The 14,494-nt window shown below is 46.9% G+C and overlaps 1 protein-coding gene across 2 annotated transcripts in view; it reads left to right on the forward strand.

Annotated features, from left to right (window-relative positions):
* The window catches only part of LOC121475405 (splicing factor SWAP), a 70,322-nt gene that overhangs the window by 9,649 nt on the left and 46,179 nt on the right, over window positions 1-14,494 (forward strand). For both annotated transcript variants that reach the window (XM_041728663.1, XM_041728664.1), the window contains exons 5-7: window positions 4,091-4,316; window positions 5,282-5,388; window positions 5,789-5,921. In XM_041728663.1, the coding sequence (XP_041584597.1) occupies window positions 4,091-4,316; window positions 5,282-5,388; window positions 5,789-5,921 (466 nt within the window). The remainder of the gene's footprint in view (window positions 1-4,090; window positions 4,317-5,281; window positions 5,389-5,788; window positions 5,922-14,494) is intronic.

Consider the following 14,494-nt stretch of genomic DNA (forward strand, 5'->3'; position numbering starts at 1 on the left):
TCTGCTGGAGCTAAAAATAGTCACTATCCATTGGAGAGCAAAATAGTAATTTGCTTCCTTAATGTTCAAGAGTTTCTTGTGATATTATTACAGAGCGGCCTCTTGAGTAGGAAATTGTCTGATTATGTGGAAACTGTCTGAATGCCTGTTGGGGCGCTGGTGTGCAGGCTTCTTTCCTTTGTGCTGTTGTCAGAGCTTGGGAGCAGCAGTTCCTTGTCTGTGATTGACAGAGCGATGTCTGTTATGGTGGGGGTATAGAACACGGGTGCTTGCCTCAGGACTTCCGTGTTGGTGATTAGATGCTGAAATTGCTGGCTTGTAGGTAGAGGGGGGATTGCTGCCTCCATGCTCAGGGGTTGCCCTCACTCGGTAAAGAAAGCAGGCACCTTAGGGAATTCTTGATGTTTAAACTAGGCTTTTGGCTTAGAGCCTGGTGATTACAGGTCTGTGGGGTTTGTGTGAAGAGTACAGAATAGTTAGAAATCATGGCACTCGGGGAGGATGTTGGCAGGTGCTAGAGATGGGGCACCGCTGGTGCCGTCCTCCTCGATAAGACCCCAGCAGCTCTCCTGACTCCATATCCCACTGGACCCTTCAAGTAACCTCACAGCTTTGTTTTAGCTTTTCACAGAAATTCTGTGTATGTTTTCTTGTTTCACAAGAAGTAAGGACCTGTCTCCCTGTGTAGCCTGGCATCATTTGTCCCAGCATTGTATTTTCAGCCATCTGTTCTCTTCTCAGGCACCTGGATGCCCGTCTTGGTCACCTCCTGAGTTCTACATACGCCTGGTCCCATTTCTGGGTGTCCTGTGCTCTGTGCCAGTTTGTGTTATGTTGTGTTGGCATCCTCACACCTGGTGCATACCTGGAGTACCACTAGGAAGGTGGAGGATGTGTCACTCGGCCCCCAAGCCACCTATCTGTTCAGCCATGGGACTGGAAGTGCTGCTGCCCCATAGACCCTATTAGAAGTTTTTCTGAGGGAAACATGCTCATTTGAACACACTTGATGAACCAAAGGAAAAGCAGGGAAAGATTCAGTGTGTGATTGCCATCGTGGCAACATTTCTGTCTCTTGGATTAGTAACACCCCACAGGTTTGCTGAATGAGTGCTGTGTACCAGGCCCTGTGCACGGTGGTCTGCTTCTGTTCTCGCTTAGTCCTCATAGCACCTAAGGGAGCAGGTGCCCTCCTTGAGGTTTAGAGAGGTCAGAGTCGTTGCCCAGGGTAAGCACGTAAGGCCTGCAGCTCCAGCCCGGGCCTGGCTCCAGAACTCTAAGCCACAGAGTTAGGCCTGACTGATTGTTGTTCAGATTAGAGTGTTATTTTCATCATAATTCAGAGGTTCTGTTGCCAGAGTTTGGAGGTGGGAAGCAAAAAGAAATGTGACTTATTTCTGCATTCCTGTGGAGTTCTTGCCTCCTCTTTGGGACTCAGAAGGACATCGCCTGTGTGATGAGCATGTCCTGCGTGTGCCATGCATGCTTGTTCTCTAGACGCCTTGTCTTTTAACATCTCTTTGCTCGCAGGATCCAGATCATATTTATGGAGTCATTGTGTATCACTGTATCCCATTGTAGCACCAGGATTTTGAATTTTGTTTTGGAACTCCCTTCCCACCCCTAAGATTTTAAAAATATTTTCCTGTTTCCTACTGTTGTTTATCGTCTTTTTTTTGTTCTTTCTTTACTATTGAATTGTGACTTGATGTGATATTTATTTTGGGCTGTGTGTGAAGTGGGTATTTAATCTCTCCTCCCCTGATCATGGTGGAGAGGGCCGGCCCACCTACTCCAGGTGTTCCTCGCTCATTCACCCTGCCCTGCACTCCTGTGCCACCCTGTCTTGCCCCCTCCCACCTCTGGGGTCTGAGCTCCAGCATTTTCCAGAGCTCTGAAGAGACCTTAGATTGGAGTGGGCTTTCTCACCTCCTACACTATTCTCCCATTTCCCAGCATCTACACAGGTTTTAGAGCTGTGTCAGTGTAATTTGGGAGGACCAAGGAGGCATTAGTCTGCCTTGGGCTCAGTCACTTTCTTAAACCAAGGTTTCCCTGTGTAAGTAAGCCAAGCGTTGCCCCCTTATCATCAGTCTTTCTAACACGTGTATATATGTATATGTCCTTGAAGTGTCACTTTATAGTGGGGATAAGCGTGATAGTAAATAAAAAAAAAAAATTTGGGATCCCGGGGTGGCGCAGCGGTTTGGCGCCTGCCTTTGGCCCGGGGCGCGATCCTGGAGACCCGGGATCGAATCCCATGTCGGGCTCCCTGCATGGAGCCTGCTTCTCCCTCTGCCTATGTCTCTGCCTCTCTCTCTCTCTCTCTCTCTCTCTGTGTGTGACTATCATAAATTAAAAAATTAAAAAAAAATTTAAAAAATTATTAAAAAAAAGTAAATAAAAAAATTTATGTAAAAGTCGTGTGATTAAAAAAAAAAAAGTGTGATTAAGAGCAAACACTCTTTCCACAGCAGGTGCTTGTATGTTATCCACTTGCTCTGGGAGCAGGTCCAGAAGTATACTTGTCACGTGTTCTGTTTCTCCATGGTAACCAATGCTTAGGAGCTGCTTTTTAGCATGGGTGTTGTATCATAAATAGGCCTCCTTTTAGATTTTAAACCAGCAGGTTAGTTTGGTCAGCAGAGAATGCCTGTCATGGAGGTGATTTTATTTTCCTTTTAAGGTCACTATTCTGAATTCACTGTTAATGATTGATGTGTGCCTGGAACACAGTTTCAAAGATTAATCTTGCTGTTAGCCTGAGCCATTGAAAATCTACCTCAGGATCCATACTCCAGGCACAGTGGGCCTTTGACGTAGAATCTAGTTTATTTTGGGATCAGTAAATTTTTGGGGGGAGGGGGGGAATCAGTAAATAACTTTAATTGTATGTACTTATCGTATTTTAGTGTGAAGGACTTTATTAGTTCAGGAATTAAATTTGAGAATTAAGGTGTTTATATTTTATGAGGGATATGGTTCTGGAATTACAGAAAGCATTGTGAATATTTAACCACCCATTTTTAATGAATAATTTCCCACTTTATTTGCCTGTAATTTCCAAGTGTTAATCACTTCATTATTACTAAAGGCATTTTTCGGAGCATTGCTTCCAGTGTCTGGTCTGACAGGCTCGACTTGTGGGTGGGAAGTGCCAAGCATGTCATGTAGTGGAAGTAACTTAGCAGCAGCATGGACAGGAAACCAGCAGGGTCTGATTCCTATGGTAACCTCATTTGGAGCCAGTGGTATGATTCACTCTGTTCCTGTGAGCAAGCCCCTCCCTGTTCTGGCCAGACCACACCCACCTGGTGTGGAGGTGAGTTAGGGGCAGGAGCAGGTGAGAGCAGGTGGCTTTCCTCAGATGTCCAAAAAGGCTATTTTCCAAGCTATGAAAACTAGTCCCAGCTAAGAAGGAAAGAGGAATGATGTGTAGACCATTGAGAAACTAGGTGAACATGTACCCCCTCCCTAGAAAAATGCAGATGTACCTAATTTGCATACAGCTTCTGAGGGTTCACAGCCTCCAGCCACATCACAAAACCTTGCTAGGGACTCGTGTTAACATGGAGGTACAGTGACTTGGTGTAAAAAAGATTGCCTCAAGTCGGTTCTGCTCAAAGCTGCAGTGCCCGGCCTTGGTCCGTGAATTTTCTTGCCATAAAATACTGCAGAATCCAAAAATAGACCCAAGTGTCATGGAACCAGGGGCTATCCCAAGGTCTGTTCAAACTGGGCTATTCTAATTGAAATGTTTCTCTCTCTTTCTCTCTTTTTTAAAGATTCTCCTCACTTATTTGAGAAAGAGAAAGCCCAGGTAGGTGGTGAGCAGAGGGAGAGAGACAAACATAACTCCCCAGTGTGGGGGGCCCAACGCAGGGCTCGATCCCAGGACCCTGAGATCATGACCTGAGCCAAAAATCGGGAGTCCACTGCTTAACCAACTGAGCCATTCAGGCAGGCACCCCTTGAAATGACTATTTCATATAGTCAGCAGTAAAATCAGAATAGTTTTCTGTGTTTCAAGTCATGTGGCCAGTGGAAAGGAGGAAAAATTGATCACGTGAATGTGTGTGTTTTTTCATAGCCACCAACAGCCAAAATGCATGCTATCATTGAGCGCACAGCCAATTTCGTGTGCAAACAGGGGGCACAGTTTGAAATAATGCTGAAAGCCAAGCAGGCCCGAAACTCTCAGTTCGACTTTCTACGTTTTGATCACTACCTCAACCCCTACTACAAATTCATCCAGAAAGCCATGAAAGAAGGACGCTATACGGTGCTGGCAGAAAACAGAAACGAAGAAAAAAAGAGTATGTGAGACTGTGTGTCCTGTGTGGACGCAGGGCCTGTGCGGGATAGCCTCGGGGAGGGGATAGCCTGCACTGCAGGACTTCCAGAATGCTCATGCGGCCCCATCACTACATCATGCTAATTAACTAACCCTGCTGGTGCACCCAGAGGATGGGTAAAGCTCTTCCTGAGTGAGTCTGGAAAGTACACCAGATTCTTAATTAATATTTCCAGAGATAGTGAAATGGAATTAAATATTGATGCTATCAGAACATAATCCTCTGGCTTAGAAATTTTTCCTCTCATTTTGGCTATTTACCATTTCCTGGAGAAAAGAATAATCTCCTGCTCCGTGGGATGGGTGCAGTGGTCCGTGCATGTGGATTTAGGGCCAGGGTTAAGTACATATGCACAAAAATGGAACAGTTAATTTCTCTCTACCTCTTTTATTCATTTCTACGTTCAGATTGTTTTTAAACAATATCTAAATTTGGAATTCTTACTGCAAAGGCCAGTGGATGATTTTGAATAATGTGCAGGGACGACAGTTTGTAGTACCTGCTGTTGATTTTTTTCTCTTGAGCTGAAACCTGATTTTTCAAATCATTTGTACAAATCTTGCTTACAGATCTCATTTTCTCCACATGTTCGTTTTTTAAACTATCTGTTCCCATTGTCTACCTTTCATCAGTCAGGACTTTTGCCCTTTTTCTAGACAGTTAAAACACAGTGGTTCCAGACTAGGGGTGCCAGAAGGGTGTGCTGGTCAGGCGGAGGGCACGCGCGTTCTTGTGGCCCCTGGTTTCTGCTGAGCGCCTTGGGCCACTGTGCCCGGGAGCTGTTTTCCAGAGGTGCCTTTGGGGCAGATAACCACCAAGTGGTAATCTGCAGCCCTGCCTTTGTCTGCTTCTCAGTATTTACATCATGTATTTGTGCCCTCTCTCTCCCCCACACCAGAATCTTGAAACACGCTTTTGCTTTCCAGAGTCGGGGGTCAGCTCTGATGATGATGATGATGAAGAAGATGGAAGTTACCTGCACCCGTCTCTTTTTGCTTCCAAGAAGTGTAACCGCCTGGAGGAGCTGATGAAGGTTTTGATTCTCTGTGTTTTTTTATGCTGTAGCAAAACTTCTGCTAATCTAGTTTTGGGAAATCTTTAAGCGGCCATTCTTTTGTATCTGTTGTGCATTTTCGTTGTTGACTTGGTGACTGACACTTTTATTGGTGGCAGTTTAGTCCTGCCCAGCCTTCCTTCCTTTCCTGAGTGGTTACTAGGAAGATGGAAGCCATCTATTCACTCACTTCCTCTGGGAGTGGAGTACAGCACAGTAGTGCAGGCCCTCTGTGTGTGTGTGCCAAGGGTTTCCTGGAGCACGTCCACCGTGCCCTGATATACCATGTTCTGTGGTTGAGTTGAGCCTTCTTGGCCACAAGCATTCTCCGTGACTCAGAGAACGGGAATGGTGTGATCATGATCCTCTCTGTCTGCAGCCTTTGAAGGTGGTGGACCCAGATCACCCCCTGGCCATGCTGGTCCGTAAAGCCCAGGCTGACAGCCCCGCTCCTACCCCTGCCACAGCAGACGGCACTGCACAACCCTCCCAGGTGGAGTACGCCACGGACTGTGAGTACCTCTCTGTGCGTCTCCTGGCCTGCAACCAGCTGTAGAGCTCAGCCAGCCGGCAGCGTGATGGGTATACATGCAGTGCGGGTCTGCTAGAGGTGCTGGGGGGACTCGATCCCTCAGGTCTTCATGTTTAGTCATCTTCGGCGTATGGCCTCATCCTTTAGCTTGTTACCTAATGTTGACAAATGGCTGCTCTGTCTCCAACACCAGCTGTGTCTTCCAGGAAGGATAAAGAAGGGCAAGGGCAGAAAGCAGACTGTGCTCATGACTTTGCCCTTCTTCAAAGGACTCCCCCTTCCCCCCACCCAAGAAGCTATGCCTGGTGCCTCCCTATAACCTTCACAGAAAGGATGGTGTTGTGTGGTCCACCTGGCCTGCACTGGGGACTGGAATTGGCCATGTTGTAGCCCTAACCAGAGTCAAGTTCTGTTAAGAAGCACAAGGAGAGCAGACTTTGGTTGGCTTGGGGTGCTGTCATGGTTGCTTTCCCGCAAAGGCCACAGCTCAAGCTAGCATGTGACATGCACCGTGGAATCACAGCTGATTACACTTCCTGCCTTTTCTGGCTGATTGCTAGCCTTTTATATTTTTAATTACTGAAAGATTATGGACAGAAGGTAAATCTTGAGGTTCTAGTCAAGTAATCATTTGAAAGTATTTGATCTCAGTCTCGTCCAATCTTTTTTAAATTACTTTACTTAGAAGTTAAACATTGAGCAGGAGAACAGCCTCTAGGATGCCTGCAGGGATTTGTCTGTTGTCCTTCACCTGCAGACCTGATCAGATGATCCATCCATAAAGTCGTCACTGTCAGAAGGCAGAAAATCAGCCCAAAATTAATTCTCTTAGGACGTAGGCTGCTCATTATGGGAGTGTCTGTCAGAAATGGTGCCGTGACTCCCCCACCTCTCTCCCAGTGCAGCATGCAGTAGCACATGACTGATGTGCTGAAGTCACATTTGCAGACTTTAAAAGTCAGCTACTTTAGTGAACTTAATGTGCATATCCTGAAAAAGCCTCTTAAGGGACTTGACGTTTGAAGTGCTCAGACAGGGAGTGCTGTGTGGATGCTCAGCCGCACAGGTGAATTGGGAGTCGTGAGGGAGCAGTGGAAGTTTGCTGAGTGGGATGTCCCTGAGCGTCCTTGTTTTCCTGTTTTAGACCTGTCATTGAATTTTTGCATGTTTAGCGCCTTGTCCGTGTGCATCCAATAGATCCGTGAAGCTATTACTGTCTTGCACGGGAGAGGAGAGGAAATTCAGGGGCAGGGTGACCATTACACAATCATTCTCTCGTTTATCATCGGTGCACATACCTTTAAACTCGAGGGCAGCAGCAATGAGGCGTGTCCCAGCCCCCACAGCACTGGGTGGGAGGGGGGTGCATACCTGCTCTGTGACTCAGGCTCTCTGCAGTGTCCAGAGCCCCATTTACACCAGTCCCTCCATGGACAGACATCAGGTGCACCAGGTTTGACTTCTACCTGGACCCCTGCCCACCTGCCCCCAGAAGTGCTCCGTCAGGGGGTGCCAGTTAGTGACAACTTCTCCTCCACATGCTGTTGTTTTGACAGCTCTCTGGTACCCCACATAGTGCAAGAGTGATAGGCAAGTGTGCTTGGTGTCACAGCCTCACAGCTGAACTGTCTAACCCAACAGAGACAAAAGAATCCGTGCTGACAGAACCCATGGCTGCATACTCATGGATTGCTACTGTGCCAGAGGCAGGGGCCAGATTGCAGATTTTGCAGAGAAGCAAAAAATGTAAAATGTTTAGGTGAAATGTCTCAATTTACAAGTGTCAGCAATGAATTTGTGTTTTGTAAAAACATAAGGCAGTCAAAGAAAGCACATGACAAAGTCAGTGCTGCTTGTAGGCATCCCCCTGCATCCAGCCTCTGCTGTGCATGTGGAAGGGGGCATGGGCGTGAGGGCAGTGAGGTAGAGGAGTGTCACATAGTTTTTCTGTGGAGACTGCTCAGCAGTGCTCAGTGCTGCATAGAGGCTAGGGAAGGGGGCTATGAGGTGTCCAGATTTCACATAGATACCTCGTTACCAGAAGTGAGCGCTCTTTCACGGACGTGGGGAAGACAGAGGCTGGACTGCAGTGGGGCAAGAAGGAAACAGAGTATGGAAATGGATGCCTGAGCACAGACCCTCTGAAGCTTGGCTGTGCAGGGGAAGAGGGGCCATGCCTAATGAGGAGTGAATGTGCCCCTGAGAGCACCAGCCCTGGGGTCACTGCAGCAGCCACGTGTCCAGGGCTCATGGAGTGGGAGGCCTGGATGGTTAGACACATACTGATCCGGTTTCTAGGAAGAACCCCGAGCTTGAACTTTGAATCCAGATCAGAATAGTGCCTGGCCCAACAAGCGCATGAGAAAATGCTCCGCATCACTTGCCATCAGGGAAATACAAATCAAAACCACAATGAGAAAAAAAAAAAACAAAACCACAATGAGATACCACCTCACACCAGTGAGAATGGGGAAAATTAACAAGGCAGGAAACAACAAATGTTGGAGAGGATGCGGAGAAAAGGGGAACCCTCTTGCACTGTTGGTGGGAATGTGAACTGGTGCAGCCACTCTGGGAAACTGTGTGGAGGTTCCTCAAAGAGTTAAAAATAGACCTGCCCTACGACCCAGCAATTGCACTGCTGGGGATTTACCCCAGAGATACAGATGCAGTGAACTGCCGGGACACCTGCACCCCGATGTTTATAGCAGCAATGTCCACAATAGCCACACTGTGGAAGGAGCCTCAGTGTCCATTGAAAGATGATGGATAAAGAAGATGTGGTCTGTATATTCAGTGGAATATTCCTCAGCCATTAGAAACAACAAATACCCACCATTTGCTTCGACGTGGATGGAACTGGAGGGTATTATGCCGAGTGAAATAAGTCAATCGGAGAAGGACAAACGTTATATGGTCTCATTCATTTGGGGAATATAAAAATTAGTGAAAGGGGGGCAGCCCAGGTGGCTCAGCGGTTTAGCGCTGCCTTCGGCCCAGGGCCTGATCTTGGAGACCCGGGATTGAGTCCCACATCGGGCTCCCTGCATGGAGCCTGCTTCTCCCTCTGCCTGTGTCTCTGCCTCTCTCTCTGTGTCTTATGAATAAATAAAATCTTTAAAAAAAAATTAGTGAAAGGGAATAAAGGGAAAGGAGAGAAAAAGTGAAAGTATCAATGAGAGTGACAAAACATGAGAGACTCCTAACTCTGGGAAATGAACAAGGGGTAGTGGAAGGGGAGGTGGGTGGAGGGTTGGGGCGACTGGGTGATGGGCACTGAGGGGGGCACTTGGCGGAATGAGCACTGGACTCATTATGGACTCAACATCAAATGTTGGCAAATTGTACTCCAATAAATAAAAAAAAAAAGAATAGTGGCTGGCACAAATAGAGTAGAGCGCCTGTCTTCGCGTTTTCAGAGATGTTTGATTTCATCTGTGGGTACATTCTGTGGTTACCTAAGAAAAGCAGCAAGGATGTGAAAAGTTTGAAAAGAAGGCACAGTAAAGGGAAATAAGCGGTAACAGGTAGTAAGTGAAATCTTAGAAGACATCCCAGGGCCTGACTAGTTTAGTTGGTGGTTTAAGCAAAATCTCTGGTAAGAACAGATCTGAAACATCTCGTAACTTAAACACAATGTGTGCTGTTGACTAGTCGCATAACGTGTCTTTACCCATCCTGTGCATCGTGCAAAGCTGCCTCTCTGCTCTGGGTGCTGTGCAGTCAGGGGAGTGCTGACGCCCCAGAGCAGACGTTGGGTTGCAGTCTGTGACTTCATGACTCTCACACCCACTTCCCCTCCCTGTTCCACACAGTCTTGTAAGCCGTTGACCTTTTGTCCATTTGCATAAAATTTAATTAAATGTGTGATTACAGAAGTTTAATTGGGAAAAAACATTTCAGAGAAGAGCTCTGCTGTAAGAGCAAACAGGCCCATCCTGCTGAAGAGGAGCCTCACTGCTGGCGCCCAGCAGGAAAACCAGGAGCATCTTTGGAGGGAATGTGAATGAGAGCCCTGAGGCAAAGGCACGTTTGGAAGTGGGTAGGAAAGGAAACATGGCAAAGTAGCAAGGAATGGAGACTCCAGGAAGGAGCCATGGATCACAGGCCCTGGTAGAGCCTCGCCTTTTACCCTGCAGGACTGTGGCTTCCAGGCAGCGGTGCCGGGTGGGGCAGCGCTCAGCAAAGGAAGGAGACTTTAACTGGTGAAGAACTATCTCCTTTAAGCTCACAGACAACATTATATTCTGCTAATAGAAAAAAAAATTATCAAGCAGAAGAAAAGCCTAACACACCAACAGCTTTTATAGTCAAATGGGGGTGGGGGAAAACTCCAGCAGAAACACAGGCTCTACAGTGTGAATAATTCAGAAAGGTACAAATGGCCATGCAGTTTTTTTCAAAGGTTTCCCTTCACTGCTCACCCAAATGGCTTTTTATTTGCTGGCCTTACAGCCTGATTCCTGGAGAGTGCGGGCCAGTGTCACAGCACATGTGTGAGGGTACACAAGACTGTGTCACAGTCGGGAGGCCCACACTGGCTGGCACATAAGAACACTTGAGAATTTTATTTTTAAATTTTTATTTTTTTAATTTTTTTAAAAGATTTTTATCTGTTCACGAGAGACACGGAGAGATAGGCAGAGGGAGGAGCAGGCTCCCTCGGGGAGCCCGACGCAGGACTTAATCCCAGGACACCAGGATCACGACCTGAGCCAAAGGCAGGCACTCAACCACTGAGCCACCCATGTGCCCCACACTTGAGGATTTTAAATCTTGGGATAAAATCAAGGTTTCTGGATTGTTGAAAATGTTATTCATGTTAAGTTTTAATTCCTTGATGATTACAGAGGTTAAAGGAAAGCAGCACAGGTGGAACCTACCGTGCCATGTGATTTTCAGCTGTGTCACAGGCAGAGAGGGAGAAGGCTGAGAGGCATGCCCTTCCTGCTGGTGGGAGCGTGTGTGGCTGTCAGAACTCAGTATGCACGTGCCTATGGCCCAGGATTTCCTACTGTGATCTGCAAACACGTATGGAAGGAGCTACAGGAATACTCATCACAAGGGAGATTTCTAGTGCTGGTGGGAGACTGAGATCCCCTTGTGCCCTTAGGAGAGAGGACGGAGGGGACAGTGGGGACAGCTGTCTGTCCGCACAAGGCGGGACCAGTTGGAGAGGGGCAGGTGTCAGTGGAGACCTCCATGTTGGGTTCAGATGTGGAGGGATAGATGTGGAGGGATATGTCTCCACCTGGTCACGTGAGAGCCTGCAGGAATGGGATTCTGGCAGGGGGGCCACTCCATCACCTGCCTGTCTGCGCCGCTTGGACCATGTATGTGGGTGACTATCTCTTTCCAGAAAAAGTGCAATCAATGGGATGCTTCTGACACTGCTCAAGTATTCTGAAGCGGCTCTTGGAGGGTTGTGATGTGAACACATGGTTTCAAGACCATCTGTTAGCTACCCCCATCTCAGCTCTTCCCCGAGAGAGCCTGGCACCCGCTGGGGTCACCAAGCTTTTCCAGCTCTTTTATTAGCGAGTGGTTAAGAATTACCTCAGGATGCACATGGCCATTCTTTGTGATTCTTTCTGATGAGAGATTTTCCTGGATATAGGCAGCCTCAGAAGAAAAGCATGTGTTTAGTTTGAAAGAATTTTTTCTAAAATCTCCTTAAATATAGATGTGTAAAACTAACAGTTTCTTCCTTTTATTAGCCTGATGGTGATTTTTTGTTGCTTGGTTGTCTCCTGCTGTTTGGCTCTAAATCTTTGCCGAAGACGGTCATAAATGCAGTTAATTATGCAAGAAACCATAATACTGAAATACTGCCCACTGGTAGAGCATGCAGTTTTTTTAAAAATAAAACGCCAACCCAGTTTTTTAAAATGTTTTATTCTATAAATAGCTGAAGTGAAATCAAATTGTGTCGTGTGGCTAGACTGGATATTTTCTGGCTTCTGCTCTGGTGTTTTTTAAAATGTGACTTTTGCTGCTGTTGTCATGGCATTCCTTTTTTCTGCAAAATCATGACCTTCAAGTGCTTTGCTTACCTTCTAAACCGCTTTTTAAAAATGTCTTTATTGTAAGTGAAGTAGAAGGAAGAAAGTAAAATATTACCAAAGATTGCACCACCTAGAAACAGACATTTTTAGCACTGGGTGAGCATCCATGACTCAGTGGGAATCACTGACATGATTGAGGAGGCAGTGGAGAGCAGGAAACTCCGGGCCAGGGGTACAAGGTAGTGTTTATGCAGAATAGGGAGTAGAAGGTTGGGTGTACAGATGGAAATATTTGTGTAAAGAAGAAGTCAGCTTTTTAAATTTTAATTGAATTCAGCAGAAGAACTTATAATTAAAAATCAAAGAAAGGTAATTGCTGATTTTCAGATAAAAGTTTCTTCCATACCTCAGGAATTCAGTTCTATAGATTAGAATGTTAAAGATGTTGAGATGATTATTTTTTAAAGCTCTGTTTTTATCCTAGACATCATTAATTAACTGAAACTGGAGGAAATTAAAATACTCATAAGATGCCACCAGAAACTCCTGATTTTTAGGAATTAGTATGTCTGTTGTAAGAGTGTGAGTGATCCTGACGTTGGGTCTATCCCACGCACCCCCCCCCCCCCCCCCCCAGCTAGCTGGCCTCCATCCTGGGGGTGAGGGCTATACCAGAGTGCCTCTGCTCCATTCTCGTGGACCTGTGTTGTGAGGCTTCTCCTCATACATCCTTGTGTGCTGGGAAGTGCCTGCCTTCCCCACTGTGCGGAAAGGCGTAAATCTTTCTCTGAGGTGTTTGTAAGCTGCTGTCCAGCCTGGTCTCTCCTGTGCAAAGAGGCCTGGCTCGGCCGGCTGCTGCCCACGACCAGTTGTGTGGGGCTGCTTGGCTTTCGCTCATTGCTGTTAGGTGCTGTTCGCTGAGCTCCCCCATGTGGGCAAGCACCCAGGTGAACGGTACTGTTAGGCGGTCGCATGCCAGGTTGAGTTCTGGACTTGGCACTTGCTGTGAAGAGGAAGGGGCCACTTCACTTTCCCCGCCCCCACATTCAGGCAGGATGCCTGGTGACCTGGGGCGTTTCCCAGTCATCCTGGGGCATGTCCTGCACCCTTTCAGAAATTCAGTTCTCATTCTGGGAAACTTTCCTCATGTGCCTCTCGTTGCCAGTTCTCTTCTAGTTGTGAGCTTCTCTGCTTAAAAGATATCAGTGTCCTTTTGTTTCATTTTTCTCTTCTGTACCATTTTCTGTTTTGTTGTACCCTGGTTCTCCTTGGTGTTTGGCGTGTGTCTGTCCATCTTCTTCCGTGTCACTGCTTTCTTAGTCACATTTGTCCGCTGCAGTTTAAAGTGTGTTGGTTCCATAAAAGTGTGGTTTGGGGGCCTCTGTTCTCTCAGGGCTGCAGCAGGCTCTGCAGACTTGCTGGAAGGTCCCGATGACCTGTCAACGCCTCTGCCATTGCAGCTGGACAGGTGTCTTGGACAGGTGGTCGCAAGGGGGTGTGGCCAGGCTGCACGAACACCGAAACTTGAATTTCCCAGAACGTTTATGTCATGAAATGTGTTGTTCCCTCCTGTATAAACATGTCAGACCCTCTTTGGGCTCTTCCGGACTGCACAGAGACAGGCATCAAGTGCAGTCACCACACAGCATAGCTCGGCCCCTTCTGTCTCAGTGGTGGCTTTCTTTCCTTTTCTTTGTGCTTGATAGAACTGTCTCACTCGGTTCATCTGTGGCTCCCAAAATTCAAGGTTGCTTGCATTCCGTTTCCATCCAGACTGTGGTCGTGGCTGCCTTGCCTGGCTGTGGGGGCCTGCATGGCTCTGCGCCCTTTCCTGGTCATCTCCCAATCCTTTGCTCTGGGTGCTTCCTCCTTATCCCTGTTCCTGCTGCCTTGGAGATCCTAGAACCTGTGTTTATGTAACAGGCCTCCAAACCTAATACAGTACTAAAAACTTGAAACTTTTTACATGAGTCACTGATAAAGACTTTAAGTAATGGGTAGAGACAGGCCTTCTAAAAGAAGGTTTTATTTGCCAGAAAGAGAGCAATTGCTTTTAAACAGTGGGCTAGTGGGATCCCTGGGTGGCTCAGCGGTTTAGAGCCTGCCTTTGGCCCAGGGCATGATCCTGGAGTCCCTGCATGGGCCTGCTTCTCCCTCTTCCTGTGTCTCTACCTCTCTCTCTCTCTCTTTCTCTCTCTCTCTCTCTCTCTCTGTGTGTCTCTCATGAATAACGAAATAAAATCTTTTAAAAATAAAAAAATAAACACTGGGCTAAAGTCCCTGAGTCCTGTATTTGTAGATTATAAAACTGATTGGTTTGGGCAGTTTCCCAGCTTTATAGATGACATTCTGCATCACTGCAGAAGCTGTTCAGATTTTCCTAGTCTACTTTGGTGACTGAGACAAGGCTTCTTTTGTGGGAGATTTTTTTTTTTTAACACTGGGTTGTCTGGAGGGAGTAATTAAAAGGTGACTGGGAGGAGCTTTGTGGTAACAAGTAATGAGTTTGGACATATTCAGATACATTGTGAGATGATCCAAATAATAA

This window comes from Vulpes lagopus, chromosome 14 (assembly GCF_018345385.1).
Source record: "Vulpes lagopus strain Blue_001 chromosome 14, ASM1834538v1, whole genome shotgun sequence".
Taxonomy (NCBI): domain Eukaryota; kingdom Metazoa; phylum Chordata; class Mammalia; order Carnivora; family Canidae; genus Vulpes; species Vulpes lagopus.